The following is a 20,648-nucleotide window of genomic DNA, read 5'->3' on the forward strand; positions in this document are numbered from 1 at the left end:
CGCCCCGCCCGCCCGGCTCCAATGCGAGGCCCGAGTGGCTGCAGCCGCCCGGGCCTCGCTGGCCCCCACCTGGCCACCTGGCTCCGAAACGAGGGCCAAGCAGCTGCAGCCGCGAGGGCCTTGCTGCCCCCCCGCTCTGAAGCGGTGGCGGCTAGGCTGGCTGCAGAGCGTTCCCTGCACATGCGCAGGAAACGCTCTGTCAGTTTTGGGGGGATTTAAATATCCCCCCAATATTTGGGTGGTGGTGGACATTTTTGTGCACACCTGGGGACCGCCCCACGTGTGCACAAAACTCTCCCTTCCCCCCCAGCTGCCCCCGGTGCGCGGATTTAAGCATCCGCACACCAGGGGGCGACTTCAGTATTAGTATATAGATAACGGCGAAAGCCCTGGATCTGCACTTTGGGTGCCATATTCAAATCCTGGCTCAGCCACAGAGTTTAACTTGGTCAACTCGGGCCGGTCACTCTGAGAATAACTGACCTTGCAGGATTGCTTGCAGGTGCGGAGTAGTAGGGCAGAAGGGCAGGATAAAAATGTGATAGAGAGATTAAGTCCCCCCCCCAACCACCACATAAAGCCAGCCTTCCCCATCAAACCACACCCCAGCAGGCCACTGTAAACCTAAAGGAAATTAAAAAGGACCTCAACCCTACATGCAATATGAGCAGTGAACCTTGAGTTTCTCTGTTCCCCCCCCCCAAAGCACATGATTCGTATTATTTACTGTGAACAAGACATATCTGATTCTTCAGGCGGTCTCCTTTTACACTGTACAGTACTATGTAGAAGAAGAAGAGATTGGATTTATACCCCACCCTTCACGTGAGTCTCAGAACGGTTTACAATCTCCTTTCCCTTCCCCTCCCCACAACAGACACCCTGTGAGGTCGGTGGGGCTGAGAGAGCTCTTTTGAGGACTGCTCATGAGAGAACGGCTCTGAGAGAACTTGTGACTGACCCAAGGTCACACCAGCAGCTGCATGTGGAGGACTGGGGAATCAAACCCGCTTCTCCCAGATTAGAGTCCGCGCTCCTAACCACTACACCAAACTGGCTCTCATGTTGCTGGATCAAATCTAGATACAACCTGATATAGAAAGTAGTTCATGTGCAAATATATTCAGTACAGCAGTCAGCCCCAGTATAGGGTCTGTGGGTACCCATGGCCCCTACTGATCTCCTGATGGCCAGCTGCTTCTTCCCAAAGCAAACATCGCACCCTTGCTTTCCTTCGGCTCACTTGATGAGAAGGGACCTCAGAAAAGCCCACGAGGCATCCCCTTTGTGTCTGCAGGGAGTGCCCTTTGGAAAGCAGCCGCCTCCATCATAGGACGATGCTTGGCTTACAGCCTCCCAACATTTCGTGACTAGCCCTCAACCTGATGGCAGCCATTTTGTGGTCGGCCGTGCCCCATCTGCAGCCATTGGGCAGCAGTGCCCCCTTCCTGTTTGGTGTAGTGGTTAAGTGTGCGGACTCTAATCTGGGGGAACTGGGTTTGATTCCCCACTCCTCCACTTGCACCTGCTGATGTGACCTTGGGTCAGTCACAAGCTCTGGCACAGCTGTTCTTGAAAAAGAGCAGTTTCTGTCAAGAGCTCTCTCAGCCCCGCCCACCTCACAGGGTGTCTGTTGTGGGGAGGGAAAGGAGTTTGTAAGCCGCTCTGAGACTCCAAGTGAAGGGCGGGGTATAAATCCAATCTCTTCTTCTTCTTCTTCTTCTTCCTGTTCTCAAAATCCCTTTATCCATAAGCTCGATACTGGGGGAGCCCTGCAGCAGGGTAACTTTTAAAGTTGCCTCCTCCCGAGTCAACCCACTGGCTTCCCCTCTAGCTCTGCATCGCCTCCTCTGATCCACAACAGACATCCAAGCAGCCTGGATTCCTTCCAGCTAGAGTTAATAAAGACTGAACCCGAGACCTTCTAGGCACAAAGCACACACTCTAACCGTTGTAAAATGCAACGGGAAGCATTATGGACACTGCACTTCTCTAGACAGTGAATCACCAGGGAAGTCTGGCTATTGATTTCTAGACAGGCAGCTGTCGGTATGGGAGGCACAGGCGTGTTTTACTGAGATTAATGTGCCGAGATGAAAGAGCGATTCCATGATGTCCACAGGTTTCTCATTAGCTGCACCCGATGACACCAAACGACCCGCATGTTGATGGCCTTCTTTGGAGGCACTCCACGGATGAGTTGCAAACTCATTTCCTACAACCCCTCAGCGTTTAAACAAAGAGCTGCTCTCACAAACAAGGAGCGCTTCTCTTGTGCCATTTACCCGAGTGTGAAGCACTCTGTCTAGAGACAACCCTCCCCAATCCCGCTTTCATCCGTGCGGGGGGGGGGGGTGTTTCCTGCTTCCTGCTCCCCTTTTGCTGCTAATAGCCACCCCGCAAGCTGGGAGAACGCGCACATGTCCTGCAATAAGTGAAAGGCTCCAACTGGATAGGGTCTTTCTTATGAACATATTTTAAATGCTTTTCCCGCCCCTTAACAATCGTAGGTTATCAAATTCGTGAATGGACTAGCCTATCAAGGACCATATTGACTAGGACCTATTATGCATGGGTGTTTCCCCTCACTTTCACTGTGCATGTTCGTTGGGTTTTCTTTGTCATTCTGCATTGATTTTTCTCCCTTCGGCGCTCAGTTTGCTTTCTGGTCGCTGCTTCTCTGGGTTTTCTGAGAGTGTTTTTGAGGAGGAGGAGGAGGAGGGGAGAGGAGATTGGATTTATACCCCGCCCTTCACTACCCAAAGGTGTCTCAGAGCGGCTTACAACTCCTTTCCCTTCCCCTCCCCACAACAGACACCCTGTGAGGTAGGCGGGGCTGAGAGAGCTCTGACAGAAACTGCTCTTTTTCAAGAACAGCTCTGGCAGAGTTATGGCTTGGCCAAGGTCATCCAGCCAGGTGCGAGGGGAGGAGTGGGGAATCAAACCCGGTTCTCCCAGATTAGAGTCCGCGCACTTAACCACTACACCAAACTGGCTCTTAACCACTGGCACTTAACCACTACACCAAACTGTGCCTATTTCCCTTTGTTTTGCTTCCAAGTCAAAGGTAATTTGAAAGTGTGTAGATTCCCTTGGATTCCCCCCCCCGCCTTTTTGCCGCCCTTCAAAGGTCACTCCCTGCCCAGACTGAGGTCATTTCGCCCACTCTGTATCCGGGTTTTCTGAGAGTGTTTTTGTGCCTATTTCCCTTTGTTTCTCTTCCAAGTCAAAGGTGATTTGAAAGTGTACAGATTCCCTTGGATTTCCTCCCCCGCCTTTTTGCCGCCCTTCGAAGGTCACTCCCTGCCCACACTGAGGTCCTTTCGCCCACTCTGTACCTTCCGCCATCCCCCCCCTTTATTGGTGTACAAGCTCCATTTCCCCCTTGTTTTTAAATTTTACATTTTTTTACAAGTGGCATAAGTCTAGTCTCAGATTGCTGCATTTTTAAAAAAAATTAAATGGGGGGAGTTTAAAAGGAGCTGCACAAGGTTTAGTTCCCTGCTGGTATTGACTTGAAAGGGGGATTGGAGAGGAGGCAAACAGCAGTGTCCCCAGTGCAAAAAGAAAAAAGGATTTCAGTGCTGCATGCAAACAAAATAAGGGGGGTGTGTCGTCAGCACAGAATGAAACTGACATGAGGTGTAAAGAGAGAGACACTGGGATGGGAAGCCTAAAGCTTTGAAAAAAATTTCCCTTTCATGCTTTAGTGAACAAAGTTTCTTGGGTGGGGTAACATTTTGGCAGTCTTTGGAAGCCTAACATTAAAATGGCAGTTGAGTCACATGGGCGTGAACCATCAAACTTAAGAATCACTTGGGATTGATCTATTTGGAGGAAGAGGGCAATCTGCACCGGACAGCCTTTAAAAAACTGCCAAGATCATGACCAGTGTGCAGGATCAAATTAGAGAATCGCAAAGAGGAAACCACGCAAATTTGCAAGGAAGGGCAGGAAATTAGCATTACTATGCAGCTGCACTAGGGCACTGGCAAAAATTTAGTGGCAACAAAACTAAAAAAGCTCTCCAGAACTTCTGCCAGAGGACTCCACCCCCATACAAACCCCCATACAAACTGCAGCCCTGTGCAAAGTGTGGTTGGAGTCGCAGCCAACTTTGCACAGGTGCATGCATGCACACAAACACACATATTGCCAACTATCACAGCTTGCAGTGCCAGTGTCAATGGGTTCTACCATGCATTCTGTACACTCAACATGTTCCTCCATTTTATGAGACCATGTGACTCCTATTTTTCAATGGCTGATAACACAGCAGAGAATCCCCTAGTACTCCACAGCTACTTGTCAGTTTCAAAAAAAGTCTTGTCAGTTTCAACATTGGGTTTTCCCCCTTTGCCTGCATTCCTTTCTGTTCCCTTTCATTCAATGAACTAACACTAAAATGCACCTGCAAAGCCTGAACCACGAGGATTTAAATGGAAGGTGCTCCTGGACACCACTGCAAAGCTGTGATAGGGAAACTGCATAATTAAAAAAAAAAAACACCTTTGGATGCCACCCCCCACACATCACAAGTAAGGTTCCACCCCGATTTAGAAAAGTGTGTTTTTTAAAATTGTAGCTGCAGAATAAATAAAGCGGAGGAAAAAGAACAGTGCGTAAGGCAGGCACAGAATCCAAAGCCAAGATTACAGGCTTACTGCTCTGAAAATCTGCAGTAAGATGTGCATGCGTAATGGGCCTAGGATTACCTTTTGTGGTAGCAATAATTAGAAAGTAGGGTCATTGAACCATAAAACCCTGGAAACTCAAAAAATAAGTCTTGTTCCTAAATTTTTAGGGTGGCTCCTAAAGCCAAAGAAAATGTCTCAAGTCCTGGTCCAGACCTATAAGGTGCATTTCTGAGGATATTGCCCATTGCTGTTGTGACCAACCTCCAGGTGGGGACTGGAGATCACCTTCTACTACGACTGATCTCCAAATGACAGAGATCAAGTCCCCTGGAGAAAATGAGTGTTTTGGAGGGTGGACAAAACATTATACCCCACTGAAGCCCTCCCCCTCCCCTAACGCCCTAACGCTGCCCCCCTCCAGTCTCCACCCCCCAAATCTCCGGGCACTTCCTAACCCAGAAATGGACGCCCTACCCACAGCCTGCTCCCACCCCTGCTCTCCATTCAGCACTATTAAGATGAGTTGGGGTGCAAATCTGCATAGATCTATCTATGCAGGAAACTGGATGTAGTCTTATTTCAAGGGATTTGGCTCCTGTATACAGATAACAAGCAGACAATAAAATTGTGTTAGTCTTTAAGCACGATCCATGACTATGTTCGCTCCATGCTTGTGTGATTCCCCATGGGCGCCTCCGTTCTCTTCCTTGTGTGCACAGACACATGGAGCTGCCTTGTCCTCAATCAGGCACTTTCAAGGTCTGTCAAGGTCAAGATTGTCTACTGTGACTGGCGGTGGGTCTCCAAGGTGTCAGGTTAGGGTTGTCAAGTCCCTCCCGACAACTGGGAGGGGGACGGGGGGATTTACCAGGAGCAGGAAGGATTGACCAGGAGTGGGAGGGAGGCCCAGGCTATGTTGCCAGCAATGTGGCGACATTATCATGTTGCGATGTCACAGCAACACTTTAGTATTACGGCAAAACTTTTATGGTAAAAAGAGCTTCTACCATAGAGTTCTTGCCCAAATATCAGAGTGTCGCCATGATGACATCACTTCCTGTACACTCCGGAAGTGACGTCGCTGGCAGTGTAGCCTGGGCCTCCCTCCTGTTCCTGGTAATTCCCCTTGCCAGCCAGCTGATCGACAGCAGGGGGCGGGGCCTGGCAACTCTATCTTAAGCGCAGGTCTTCCACATCATCTGCCAACTGATCCTTTTAACTGAAGATGCCAGGTATTGAACCTGGGACCTTGTGCATGCAAAGCAAGTGATCTACCACTGATCCACGGCCCCTCTCTAAATAAAGTTGCCTTATACGTATTTGGACCCATGCTCCATCCAAGGTCTCAGGTAGAGGACTTTCACATCACCTATTGCCTGATCCCTTTAACTAGAAATGCCAGGGACTGAACCGGGGACCTTCTCTGTGTCCAGCCAATGATTTGCCATTGAGCCATCTACTTAGCAAAACAGTAAATCACCGTGTACAATTAAACAATATTTGTTGGTTTTTATATGCAATGTTTAGAATTCAATTATTAACAAAATTACAACAATAACATATGGCTTGCAGCACTTCATTCTAATGAAGAAATAATTACAGAATGACAAACCTGAAGAAGGACACGCAAACAGATAGTGTACTAGAACTCCGTCGTTTGTCTGTAACTAGTACTGTATTACTCTATATGTACTGCTAAGCTTTATATTGCATATTGTAGTGTTATTGTTGTAATTTTGTTAATAATTGAATTCTAAACATTGCATATAAAAACCAACAAATATTGTCTAATTGTACACGGTGATTTACTGTTTTACTAGCTATTATACACCGTGGTCCTGTTTGTTGTAACTGAGCCATCTACAGCCGGACACCCCCCCAACACATCCTTCCAGCCAATGCCACATAAAAATCAAACCATGAACTTTTGCTAGGAAGAATATGTGCCTGGAAGAGATGCCACTCCATTTGGCTTCTGTTCTGTAAAAATACCAACACAGACATTCCGTGTTGCAATGAAAAAACTTACCTGCCAGGCCTCCACCTTCTTGATATCAGCACACGACCCATTGGTGAACAGCCCTTTCCCAGGGGTACAGGTGTATATATCCTGCAAAGCATGAGCAATGGAATAGACGGCCAGGTACACATTGTAAGATATCCGCAGGTGAGTATAATCCATGTACGGAGTCTCCACACTGGTAATGTTTTCCCCCCCGGTGCATGGGGGACAGAAGGCTGCTGTGCTGTTTCTACCTCCAGTGCCTTCTTCGCGGCCCTTGTGGAAAGCAGCCGCCCCGGGGTAGTTCTTATTACCCTCCGGCAGGTAGCAGTTGAAAGTCTCTTCCCAAAACTCTTTGATAAATCCATTGTTGGCCGATTTCTTGGGATGTACCTTCTGCAGAAACTCGCGGAAGCCGGGGATCTGCCCCGCCTTCAGCGCAAACCCAATGGTGCCCCCCATGACGTGGAAAAACTCGGGCATGGCTATCAGTGAAGAGCTGGCCCACGCCTCGCTGGCTAGCCAAATCCTGCCCGTGATGTTACGTGTGACAATCTCTTTGATGAGGGGCTCCAGATCCGGGGCGCTGGAGAAGACCACGATCACCTTGGCTGTGGAATTCTGGATGACCTTCACCACCTGCTGAAGCTGATCCTCCGGTAGATACTGGGCAATCAGCTCGCTGAAGTCAATGCAGATATTTCGTTCCTCTGTCTCTTCCCGGAACTTCTCGATCCCGGGACGGCCGTAATTGTCGTCTGCCGCGATAGTGCCCACCCAGTTCCAGCGGAAGTACTCAACAATGTCCGCCATGGCAGTGGCTTGGTGCTCATCGTTGGGAATGGTGCGTAGGAAAGATTTGTACTCATTCCTGTTGCTCAGGAGCCGGCTGGAGGAAGCATAGCTAACCTGGGCGAGGGGAAAGGGGACAAGCGGTAATGGACTGTTAAGCAAAGAGAGTAAAAATACTTGATCTGTCAATTTAAAAAATCCTGAAAGATTTTGTTTGTTTGCATCTAAAGATGGTAAATAATACACTAAAGCCAAATATGGCCGATTCTGCATTGGCTTTTCCCTCCGCTGTTTTACCAAACCCACGATGGAAAAGGTGCCGCTCAAATCCACATTCAAATACTCCGAGGCAATGCCGTACTGACTGCAAGCAGCCATAAATCTATGCAGAAGGCACCATAAAACCAAATGATCAAAGAAAGCGAAAGCAGCATGCAGTGTAGAGCAGGGGTGTCGAACTCATTTGTTATGGAGGGCCGGATTTGACAGAAATCTGACTTTGTCAGGCCGGGCCATGTGTGCCATAAAATGTAAAGCCAGGTTGCGGAGATTTAAACTTTATAAAGGACACAAACACAAAGGATTTTTTAAAACTTATACTTGAAGCATTAGCATTCTTGAAATATTTTGTTTATTTAACAGTCTCTGATAACTGACACTTCTTGCTCTGAATTATTGCATCAAAATGTTTGTGCTGTTGCAATCTGGGAGGGGGAGGGGGAGGAGCCTCAGCCCAGTGCAGGGAGCAGAAGCTTGTCTATCTTATCTCTCCTGAGTGATGGGAGTCTGGGAAAGCAAGCTATGATGCAGCAGCAGAACTGGAGGAAGAAGCAGGAGATAGCCAGTCCCTTGCGGGCCTGATAGAAGCCCTCTGGGGGCCTGATCTGGCCCCCGGGCCGCATGTTTGACACCCCTGGTGTAGAGGGTACCATGAAATCCGATGAGCAAAGAAAGTGACCGCAGCATGCAATGCAGAGGGAAATTTCTGTTCCAGCGTGGGTTCGGTATAACAATGGAGGGGAAAGCCAATGCAGACTCGCCCTATGTGTCATACCAAACCATGGTTTGTGCTTCCCAATGTATAACAAGCGAATCGTGATTTGTTTGAGCCGCTTGCGTTTTTTGTTTTGTTTTCCATCTGCAGTTTCAAAAGTTTGTGTCCTCAGGGGACAGCAGTATCTGAAGGCCAAGCAACGACTGGAGTGGGAGTTCATCAGTTCAGACATTATACCAAACCAGAGGTACAAAGAAACACGGTTTGCAACCCACATCAGACAATGATTTCAGATTCTCATTTGTCAGCTGATCTGCAAACCGCAGTATGTCCGTTAAGACAGCAGGCCCAAACCATAGCTAGAGTTCTTGGTCATGATTTGGTCTTAGACCTGGAAGACCATTTTCCTCTTAAGAAAAACTAATAATGCTAAAGCAAAAAGGAACAAAAATTAAAGAGTCAACGTTTATCTTTCCTGCTATTGGCTTTACGCTTTCTCTAGCATTCCATCTAGTCAGGTACAGACTACTCTGAACTACACAGACACATGTGATGTATAAACCATATTTTTCTTACTATCTTGAAAATGCAGTGCCAACTGGAAGGTGTCATTTGAGTAGGCCAGCAAAACCTGCCAGTTAGTGAGCGGGTGAGATGGGGGAAAATCTCACCATCTCTTGCATTTCCCCCCCTGCTCAACTAGAAGAAATTATTCCATCTTTGTTCCCCACCTCACCCCCTGCAATCATCATCATCATCATCATCATCGAGAAAACAACACCCCCTGCAATCATCATCATCATCATCGAGAAAACGAAGGCACGATCTGTCCTTGGTAAAAAGCAAGACTATCTTTCTGTCTGTCTTAACCAATGGCCTCTGCTATTTAGCCAAAGAAGAAGAGGAGGAGGAGGAGATTGGATTTATACCCCGCCCTTCACTTGGAGTCTCAGAGCAGCTTACAGTCTCCTTTCCCTTCCCCTCCCCACAACAGACACCCTGTGAGGTAGGCGGGGCTGAGAGAGCTCTAACAGGAACTGCCCTTTCAAGGAAAGCTCTTGTCAGAACTATGGCTTGCCCAAGGTCATCCAGCACTCTGCAAGTGGAGGAGCAGGGAATCAAACCCAGTTCTCCCAGGTTAACCACTACACCAAACTGGCTCTCCTATATTAGCCTGTTTGCCAAGATCCCAAATTTTATCCCTGGTGCTCAACCAAACAACTGTATTATAATAGTGGGCTTGCCCCTTAAGCATTTGTAATCCGAAGCTGCTAAGATAATTCTGTATTCTCTGAATTAGAATTCCATTTGCATCGTTTCTTGGCCTGGAATCAGAGGAGCGGAAGTGGTTGAGTGAACCTTTTCAAAGCAAGAGCAAGGTATCTGGTGGCTGAACTCCCAGTGCCAAAATTAATTTGTTTTAGCCGAGCTTGACGGATAGGTAAAGATCTAAAAATGAACACAATACAGTGAATTAAAACCAGCCTTTAACAATTTAAATGTAATCTCAAACCAGAAGGTCTCACAATGTTTTGGCTAACTTTGGTGGTGGTGGTGGTGGTGGGGAGAAATTAAAAAATCTGGAGGGGTCACTTAAAACGCCACTCTGAGTCCAGACTATCTCAATATGACTCTTTGTTTCCTGGGGAGATCTCCAGCAATGCAGCATCGCTTGGGAAAAGGTTATGGTTGGGAAGACAGGATCCAGTTCTGTGCTTAAAGTAAAGGTAAAGGTTCCCTTGCTCGAAAGCCAGTCGAATCCGACTCTAGGGTTGCGGTGCTCATCTCCATTTCAAAGCCGAAGAGCCAGCGCTGTCCGAAGACGTTTCCGTGGTCATGTGGCCGGCATGACTAAACCCCAAGGCGCACGGAACACTGTTACCTTCCCACCGAAGCGGTCCCTATTTATCTACTTGCAATTTCTTGCTTTCGAACTGCTAGGTTGGCAGGAGCTGGAACTAGAGACGGGAGCTCACTCCGTCATGCAGCACCCGGGTCTTGAACTGCTGAACTACCGACCTTCCACAGCCTGCAGTTCAGCGTCATAACTAGTTGTGGAGACAAAGCAGAGGCCTGGCTCATGAGTGAATGGGGCCTATGACTGAGAAGGATGCTCCAGCATCTCCTGTGCCAACCCAAGGGAGCTGAAGCAGTGCTCTTACTTCATGAAGAAGAAGAAGAAGAAGAAGAAGAAGAAGAAGAAGAAGAAGAAGAAGAAGAAGAAGAAGAAGAAGAAGAAGAAGAAGAAGAAGAAGAAGAAGAAGAAGAAGAAAGGAGGAGGAGGAGGAGGAGGAGGAGGAGATTGGATTTATACCCCGCCCTTCACTTGGAGTCTCAGAGCAGCTTACAAACTCCTTTCCCTTCCCCTCCCCACAACAGACACCCTGTGAGGTGGGTGGGGCTGAGAGAACTCTGACACAAAGGGCTCTTTTTCAAGGACAGCTGTGCCAGAGCTTGTGACTGACCCAAGGTCACATCAGCAGGTGCAAGTGGAGGAGTGGGGAATCAAACCTGGTTCTCCCAGATTAGAGTCCGCTCACTTAACCACTACACCAAACTTGCTCTCTGGTAGCAATGTTAAGGATGTAGCAATGTTAAGGACACCACGTATGTGGACACTGGGCCAAGTGAGAACGAAGTTGGTAGGACTGACAGTGGGCAAGTGGGCTCCATAACAAGTCAGGAGTCCCAATGTTCCCTCTAAGCTGAGTTAGTGTGAGCTGGCTCACAGTTTTTTAGCCTCCGACTCACACATTTCTGTCTTCGCTCAGGAAGGACGGCTCCAGGGCGAACTCATTTATGCAGGAGCCAAATCGCTCGCTCACAACTTTCATGCCGGTAGCTCACAAAGTGGAATTTTTGCTCACAAAACTCCACAGCTTAGAGGGAGCATTGGTCAGGACACTAGTAACTGCCTGGCCCAGCTAATCTCTGATGCCGGCCCTGCAACTGAGATGTCCAGTGGAATGGCGATACCCCTAGAAAACTCTAGAATCACATGCACCGTGTTTTTGGGATGACTTACAGGATGCTCGATGTCTCATCAACTAGACAGTCCGCATCAGCTAGACAGCATGCATGCGGGCATATTCAGAACTAATTTACAGAGTTTGGGGGAGGAGCCAGTTTGGTGTAGGGGTTAGGAGCACGGACTCTAATCTGGGAGAACAGGGTTTGATTCCCCACTCCTCCACCTGCAGCTGCTGGTGTGACCTTGGGTCAATCACAAGTTCTCTCAGAGCTGTTCTCTCAAGGGCAGTCCTCAAAAGAGTTCTCTCAGCCCCACCTACCTCACAGGGGGTCTGCTGGGGGAGGGGAAGGGAAAGGAGATTGTAAGCCGCTATGAGACCTCTTCAGGTAGTGGAGGGTGGGGTATAAATCCAATCTCTTCTTCTTCACCCTACCCACGACATTATCACATGAGAGCTGATATAACATGGTGGCCAAGAATGAGAGCTGGAGAGTCGCTGATTCAAATTCTGCCTCAGCTATGGACAGAGGGAAACCATGATCAGCCTCCAACCGATACCGGCAGGATGGGGATCATGACAATTCTGTCCTAATTTACAGAGTTTGGGGGAGGACAACTGAGATGCACTTTAAAGTACTATACAAATGCTTATGAATTTGCTGTCATTGCACAGGCTTGGATCTGGCAAATGAATTCCACGAGCCCCAGATGGTCTCTGCTGCAAAGTGTGCTCTCTCTTGCTTTGGCACTTCTGTTTGCACAAGATCAACGGCTTTCTGTGAGCCCTTGTGGAAAGAGACGCGCTAATGCAAGAAGAGGTACAGTCTGTGGCGCAGGTCACCTGCCATACACAATACTCATTCATAGGATCCAAGCTATGTCTTCGACACACGAGAACACCAACACGCTGAGCATGAGAGCGCATTCTCATTAGCTGCTTGCTTCTCAACTGCACTCCCAGGTTCTTCTAAGGACCATTTCTTTATTTACAAAATTTGTATCCCGCCTGTTTGCCCTGCCAAGGGCTGCCAAGGTGGCAAACCATTTTAAAACATGCATGATAAAATTACATCTTAGAATCAATGAAATCAACCCTCCTCCCAAACATACATCATTCAAACAATTTTAAAAAGAGTTAAAATGTATACAGGACATAAAAACATTTGTCCGGACCTGGACAGCCCAGGCAAGCGTGCTCTCGTCAGATCTTGGAAGCTAAGCAGGCAAGTATTTGGATGGGAGACCTCCAGAGAATACCAGGGCTGGGAAGCCAGAGGCAGGCTATCAAGCCACTTCTCTGAACGTCCTCCATGTCCCAGTAGGAATCGCCAGGCACACGCACGCACACAAATGCAAAAATACAACACACACACACACACACACACACACATATATACAGGGCTAATTTTGGGCAGGAACGCACAGGAACGGAGTTCTATCAAATGGATTTAATTTGTATTGAGTGCCTTTTTGTCTATTTCGAATGCTTTTATACTATTTACATAAATTTGTCGTCAATCACTTTATATTTATGCTTTGTTTAATTTCTACACTTATTTGTGACTTGTTAGCTATAGATTACTACTCTTTCCTTCCATATCTCATAAGCCTTGTTTGGAGGTTTTTTTACTGTAATCGTTGTTTATTACGTCACCGATTGCCAGTTGTACTAGGGTTAAATATCATACTAAGTTTGGTGATAACAAAGCTATGTTTCATGTTAAATTGTTTCACAGCAATCTCCATCTCAGGGGTACAGTAGGATTACCCCCATTATGGGTATTTAAGCATGTTATTCCAATTGTTGTTATTGTTAACTCATTGTTTCTCTCAATAAAAACTGTTATTGGAAAAAAAAAATAGGAAGATCACTGAAGGAATGCCAAACGAAACAAAAAGTCTCCACCCACTGGCAGAAGATGGCAGCAGAAGCGGGCCCTGGGGAGAGCGTTCCAGGGCTTTGTTGCTGTGTCCAAGAAGGCCCCCTCCTGGGTCGCCACCTGCCTAACCTCAGAAGGCGGGGCATCCAAAGCAGGGCCCACAAAGATGACTGTAATGGATGAGACGATTCATAATGGAGTAGGCGGTCCTTCAGGTATGTTTGCCCCCAACAATGTAGGGCTTTGAAGGTGAAGACCAGCACCTTGAATTGTGTCTGGAAACAAACCGGAAGCCAGTGTAGGTGGGTCAAGACCAACGCTCCCTCTAAGCCGTGGAGTCCTGTGAGCAAAAATTCTACTTTCTGAGCTGCTGGCATTAAAGTTGTGAGCGAGCGATTTGGCCACTGGATCAATTGGCTTGCTCCGGAGCCATCCTTCCTGAGCTAAGACAAAAATGTGTGAGCCGGAGGCTAAAAAACCGTGCGCTAGCTCACACTAACTCAGCTTAGAGGGAACACTGGTCAAGGCTAGAGGGATACGGTCCCTAGGATCCACTCCACCCAACATCCTGACTGCGGAAAAGGCACGCTTGGCCACAGCTGCCACCTGCTTATCCAGCAGTAGGCCTTGGTCCAAGACTATGGGCCCCCAGACCAAGGTTCCCTCTAAGCTGTGGAATCTTGTGAGCAAAAATTCTACTTTGTGAGCGACTGGCATTAAAGTTGTGAGCAAGTGATCTGGCTACTGCATAAATTAGTTTGCTCTGGAGCCATCCTTCCTGAGTGAAGACAGAAACGTGTGAGCTGGAGGCTAAAAAAATTGTGAGCTGGCTCACACTAACTCAGCTTAGAGGGAACACTGCCCCAGACTATGGACCTGTTCCTTCAGGGTAGTATAACCCCATCCAGAATGGGTGACACCTTAAATCTTGGGTCAGACCTTCTGCCCGCCAGTGGCACTTCTATCTTGTTGGGATAAACCTTCAGTTTATTAGTGCACATACTACCCAAAGGGAGCTGCAGTGGCTCAAGTGGTTAAGACGCTGAACTGCAGGCTGTGGAAGGTCGGTAGTTCAGCAGTTCGAGACCTGGGTTGCCGCATGACGGGGTGAGCTCCCGTCTCTAGTTCCAGCTCCTGCCAACCTAGCAGTTCGAAAGCAAGAAATTGCAAGTAGATAAATAGGTACCACTTCAGTGGGAAGGGAACAGCGTTCCGTGCACCTTGGTGTTTAGTCATGCCGGCCACATGACCACAGAAACGTCTTCGGACAGCGCTGGCTCCTCGGCTTTGAAATGGAGATGAGCACCGCAACCCTAGAGTCGGACTCGCCTGGCTTTCGAGCAAGGGAACCTTTATACTACCCAAAACTGCCTCCAGGCATCGGTTCAGGGATTCCACAGCCTCCGTGGGATCAGTTGGACGTGCGAAATACACCTGAATGTCATCTGCAGATTGGTGACAACCCAGTACAAATTTCCGGATGATCTCACACAGCCGTTTCATGTAGATGTTAAACAGCATAAAGGACAAGAGAGAACCTTGTGGGACCTCATAGGCCAAAGGCCAAGCAGATGGACAGCAGTCACCCCGCACCACCTTCTGAAGCCTACCCTCCAGGTGGGACCAGAGCCACTGCAGAATGGTGCCTCCTGATTAGGCATGAACCTCGTCACGAACCTAATTTCCTGACGATTATCACTGGCTCATGGTTCACGAACCAGAGGTTCATGCCCATCCCTATCCACAACCCTCCCATGGCCTTCCACATAGTTTCAGAGGTTCATGGGGTTTGTAGTGAGAAGTGAGAGGGATTGCTGAAATGGCTTGCATCTATTTCAGCCTAACAGCAGGGCTCTGTGCCCATCAGCTGTTAGGCTGAAATAGATGCAAGCCATTTCAGCAATCCCTTTCGCTCCCCCCCCCGCATACAAGTGTCCCCTTTATACGGCTTTTGCAAGCTGCACACAAGTGAAGTCCAAATGGCGAGTTTACCCAGAAGTGGTGAACTTGCCTCTTGGACTTCACTCGCATGCGGTCCCTGCTTGCAAAAGCCATTTAAAGGCAACGCTCCCTTTAAATGGGTTTTGCAAGTGGGTGCCATGCCTCAGTGAAGTCCAAGCGGCAAGTTCACCACTTCCAGGTAAACTCACCGCTTGGGCTTCACTCGCACACATCGCCTGCTTGCAAAAGCCATTTAAAGAGAATGTTCCCTTTAAATGCCTTTTGCAAGCTCTTCCCCCCACCCCCAACGCCAGCAGAAAAGAGGGAGGGAAGATTTCCCGAGAACGATCTTCCCCTGAACCTCACAAACGGAACTGGTTCGGTAAACAGGGAGGTCCGTGAAGGTTCGTGGTTCATGTGACCTCACAAACTATGAACTGGCACGGACCTCCCTTTCCCCGGTTTGTACCCATCCCTACTCCTGATCCCACTTCAGATAGGCAGTCCAGAAGGATACCATGATTGATGATACTGAAAAGCCACTAAGAAGTCCAGGAGAATCAACAGGGTTGCACTTCCTCTGTCTATCTCATAGCACAAGTCATCCACCAGAATGAACAAGGCTGTTTCAGTCTCATAATCAGGCCCGTAACCAGATTAGAAGGGATCATTTCCTGCAATTTATTCTGTAAACACAGTGCCTCTTCCATGCCTTAGCATGTAAGGAGTGAATGGTTACTATATTTTTTGTTGTTCAGTCGCACAGTCGAGTCCCACTCTTCGCGACCCCATAGACCAGATCACGCCAGGCCCTCTTGTCTTCTGCTGTCCTCTGAAGTTCACTCAATTTCATGTTCATTGCATCTATGACACTGTCTAACCATCTCATCCTTTGCCGTCCCCGTCTTCTTTGACCTTCAATCTTTCCCAATCTTACTATATACTATATACCACTATCTTAAAGAAAACGCAAGGTGTGACAGAAAAAATACAGGTTTTGGGGCGCTTAAAACCTAACACATCTTCCAGTCTACCATCCTTGGGCTACAGTCCACTTCCTCAGATGCAACTCCAGCCCACATAATCGTATGGTAGAATATAAATGGGCTGAAGGTGCTACAAAATTTCAGTTTATTTTTGATGCACAGCTATCAGTCCAAGATCGGAATGGGGATCATTCTCAAGGGAACAGATATTCCGGGTGACACTGTAGAAATTCCCCTTAATCTCTGTGGAAAAGCCTATAGAGACATGGGGAGATTCCTAGAGCATCAGTCACTATGGAGGCTATTTTACAGCAATTTTTTCTCCCGCTTCTTAGTTTCTCAAAGACGGGACTGGAGCTGAAGCTAGGGGTTTACCCACCATGGGTGAGCAAATGGGAAGCCAAATGCAATTGGAAAACATACCTATCCCATCTTTGACAAATAAAGTAATGATTGTGTTATTAGTACCTGAGGTATGTAAAAAAGACCCAAAAGATTGGCCACAGCAGTAGAGATCCCAGAGCCGGTTGCTCCCACCACTGCGATTGTGGAGGGAATGTGCTCCGAACAATTGCAGAACTCATCCAGATTCAGAGAATCAATCTTGTTCTGGGCCACAAAGCTCAGCGTGGCTTCCAGGGCTTTGGAAACGGTGTTGCACGTGTCAAATATGCTGTACCCAAGGGTCATGTTGGGAAGTAGAGTGGGGCTGTTGTTGATCTCCTCGATGGCAAAGATCATGGCCTGCAGCCAGCGGAAACCACGGAAATTATATCTAGAACAAAAGGGAGAAATCAAAATACAGGTAAGCGGGGAAAAGAGTGGAACAGAGGAGACAGTGTACCCAGCTGGAAAAAGAAAAATAACATGGCCCAAAAAAATGACACATCTTGCCTTCGAAGAGACACGAACCTACTCTGCAGGACAGTGATCCCAGCACAACAGGGTCAAGGGCCATTTCCCATAGGGGTGTGCATAACGAAATTCCTGAGCCAAAAATATACACAGAAATTGTGGGTTTGGGTCATTATCTTTTAAAAATATATATATCTAAACTTGATTTTATGGAATAGTAACACAAATCTGAGATTCTCAGGCGGTACAAAAATCCTCTCCTGGAACAATCTGTGTTGCTTTTCATTTTTGGATGCTGCTAGCTAGCAAATCATGCACTCATGTTTTTCTTCAATTCTACTAATTTCCTAGGCAATGGCATTTCTCCCTTCCAACTGGATCATTGCAAAGGAAGGAGCACATTTAGATTCCAGCCAGTTACCTCTGGAGATAAGCCACAGACAGCCACAATTCTCTTTTCCTTTATTTTTTGTGGGGTGGAACCCTTTAGTTCTTTGCAAGACCTATAGCTGGGAAAATAGAGAGCTGGGGCACCTTGTTCACAGGCTCATAGAATTCAGGCTCTTGGCCCAATTTGCTTGGAATTCGGGGGCTCTTTAGTGGACAGGCAGCACTCACGCCACTGCAATTTTGGTGTCATTTGGTTAAAAACAGCCACTCCGCGCACACACCCCAAGTCCCCCATAAGGAATAATGAAAGTGCAGTTTGGAGGCAACTTGATCAGGGGCCCATAGAGTTCGACCCTTGGTCCAGTTTGCTTGAAACTGGGGGGGGGGAGTTATGTGGACAGTCAGCACTGACTCTGCTGCAATTTTGGTGCCATTTGACTGAAAACCAGCCACTCCAGCCTCATGAAATTTCCCCCATAGGAAATAACGGCAGACCAATGGAAATGGGTTTTTTTTTTTTCAAAGGAAGCCACTTTCACTTTGTGAAAGGAAACAAACAGACCACAACAAGGAAGGACGGCAAATGAGTTTTCACTGGAATGGCAAGAAATTGTAATTGTCACTGTAGGAAAATGCAGACAGAGGTTGTGTTGTATCACTACCAGATTCCTCAGACTGGGAAATCCATTTGAGGGAGACTATTGGATTCTCTATTTGCACACCAGGTTATTTATCTATTTATTATCTATTATTTCAACTTTTACCCCGTCCTCCCCACGGAAGCAGGCTCAGGGTGGCTTACATAAAACCAATAAAACAAGATATATATCACAATAAAAATCCATAAAACATGACATAAGACCATTAATATAGCAATGGCAGTACAGTATAGTAAGGTGCATTCATGAGCACGTTCAGCGGTGGATACCATTCTAGGTAGCTTCTAGCTCTAGGTTGGCACAGGGCATAGCTGATAAAGTGCAGCTCCTATCCAAATGCCTGCCAGAAAAGCTCCGTTTTCACAGCCCTGCAGAACTGTGAGAGGTTCAGGGCAGGTAACAACAATAAATTAGGTTAAAACCCTTTGACAAACATTTTAAACAACACTAAAGTACATCCTGGGGGAAGGCTTGCCTCTTAAATCTATTGCGTAGATAAACTGGCCCTTAAGGACAATAGAGGGTGGTGGGAACTATGTATACCATTGTGAACTCTTGGACAGGATACAAATACAGTAGAAATGTTAATAACAGCAGGTGTGAGGGGACAGTGTGGGGAAAACTGAGAACCCACCTGTGTTTGATTTGCCAGGGACATGGGGGCAATGGCCAGTGCACCACTGCAACACTTCTGGGGAAAACCAGGAAGTGACATAGGGTAGCTCTAGGAATCGCTGGAAACTCTATGATAAGTTGCTGGTTACAATACTTTTGCCAGCAAAGAGAGCAATCATAAGCAGGTCTACTCAGAATCTTACCCAAGGGGTATTCAGTGGGCTTACTCCAAGGAAAATATTCCTAAGATTGTACTGTTAGACTACTAGTGATCCTGCATGTGGTTTGGAAACGCACATTGAGCAGATGCCCCAGAAATCGCCTTTGTGGGGGTAGCTCCAGGGAAGAGGTTGAGTGAGAGAGGGTCTCTGTCGCTGGGCCCCATTTCCAGGTGACACAGAGATGTTCCCTGGTCTTGGAGGAGGAGGGGGTTATGCAGGAGCTGGGGAGGAAGAGGAAAAGGATGGCAGCGAAGGCTCTGTCTACATGTTACAATGTCCTCATATTGGTTGGGGAACCACATGAGAACTTAGTATCATGTGTGCAATGGGAGTTTTGTGCCTCCTACCTAGGGTTGCCAAGTCTGATTTTCGCCGCAGTGGGGGACTCCGGGCTGGCAACTGGAGTGCGCGCGCCGCATCCACATCACTCGGAAGTGATGCGACCACGCCGGGCACACTGGGGGCGGGGCCACGACCATCCGAGGGAAAACCATAGAGTTTCCGGGTGACACCCGACGTGCACGTCGGGGTGGGATTCCCGCCGGGGCCCGATCCGCTGGCGGCGGGGAACGAGCCTCTGGAGCGGGGGTTTCCCCGCCCCCCGGGGGGACTTGGCAAGCCTACTCCTACCTGCGCACAACAGCCACCACAGCAGGCAGGGAGAATTGGTTTTAGCCCATCCCTGATGCTGTCTTCACATCCAGAAACCACCCCACGGAGCTGCTATTGACTCTGCTGTGGAATTCTGTTATGCAGAAATTGTATAATGCAGTAGGGCTGCCAGGCCTGGTGACAATCAGATTGATATAGCAGTCACTAGAAAGTCATTGCATGGGATGTACCACCAAGGGGGGGGAATGAATTTCCTGATCATGACAAAATGCCACGCTTCTGATCTCGTGCCTTAATGCTGAGCCTCTCTGACAGCGAGCCCCATCTGGTTACACGACAGGTAGTACCTCTTAGCATATGCAGAATGATCATTAACAGAAAACGGAGATGGATCTCTCTTTTCTCAGTCATTTGGAAACATCAGTATATCAAGGGGGTACCACGAACAAATCCTCAGTTGCCTCCATTTAGGGTTGCCAAGTTAGAAGTTAGTGAGAAGGCGGGGGGCAGGGATGTGTGTGTGTGTGTGGGGGTGACATCCCTGATGTCACTACATCAGTTCTAGGGAAAACCCAGAGTGACAGAGGTTGGCTCTAGGACTTACCACTGGTATTCTATGGCAAAATCATAGAGTTTCTGGTGATTCCTAGAACTACCTTCTGTCACTTGCAGGTTTTCCTTGGAAGTAATGTAGCAAAATCACTAATGTCACTGTTTTTATAATATTTCTCCCGCTGTTCCTCAGAGTGCCGGCAGGCAAAGAAGGCTGCCACCAAGGGACCTTCTGCCATAGCGGATGGACTGGCAGACCTACTCATGCAGCCATGTTAGGTAATGTGATTTTTACAATGGAGGCAAGAGCAACTCCAGAGGGTAGTTTGCGGACTCAAAAACAGCAGGTGGGTGGAGGCTATGGCTGGTTCTCCTTGCCTGCTGTGGTTGCAAACAGAACAGAGCCAGGGTGCAGCTGGGGGGGGGGTACAAAACCGCCATTGTGCATGTGATACGAGGTTCTCATGTTGTTCCCCAACAAACACAAATACTTTTTTTTTGTTTGCACAGGAATAAAATTTTGTTTTATTCCAATCAGCAA

At 47.8% G+C, this 20,648-nt stretch overlaps 1 protein-coding gene across 1 annotated transcript in view; it reads right to left on the reverse strand.

Annotated features, from left to right (window-relative positions):
• CASR (calcium-sensing receptor) overlaps positions 1–20,648 on the reverse strand; it is a 57,823-nt gene that overhangs the window by 33,700 nt on the left and 3,475 nt on the right. Inside the window, exons 2-3 of the mRNA XM_015416460.1 lie at positions 16,672–16,978; positions 6,667–7,548 (exon numbers count right to left, since the gene is read on the reverse strand). Coding sequence (XP_015271946.1) covers positions 6,667–7,548; positions 16,672–16,978 — 1,189 coding nt within the window. The remainder of the gene's footprint in view (positions 1–6,666; positions 7,549–16,671; positions 16,979–20,648) is intronic.

This window comes from Gekko japonicus, unplaced genomic scaffold (genome assembly GCF_001447785.1).
Source record: "Gekko japonicus isolate JY-2015 unplaced genomic scaffold, Gekko_japonicus_V1.1 scaffold2148, whole genome shotgun sequence".
NCBI lineage: Eukaryota > Metazoa > Chordata > Lepidosauria > Squamata > Gekkonidae > Gekko > Gekko japonicus.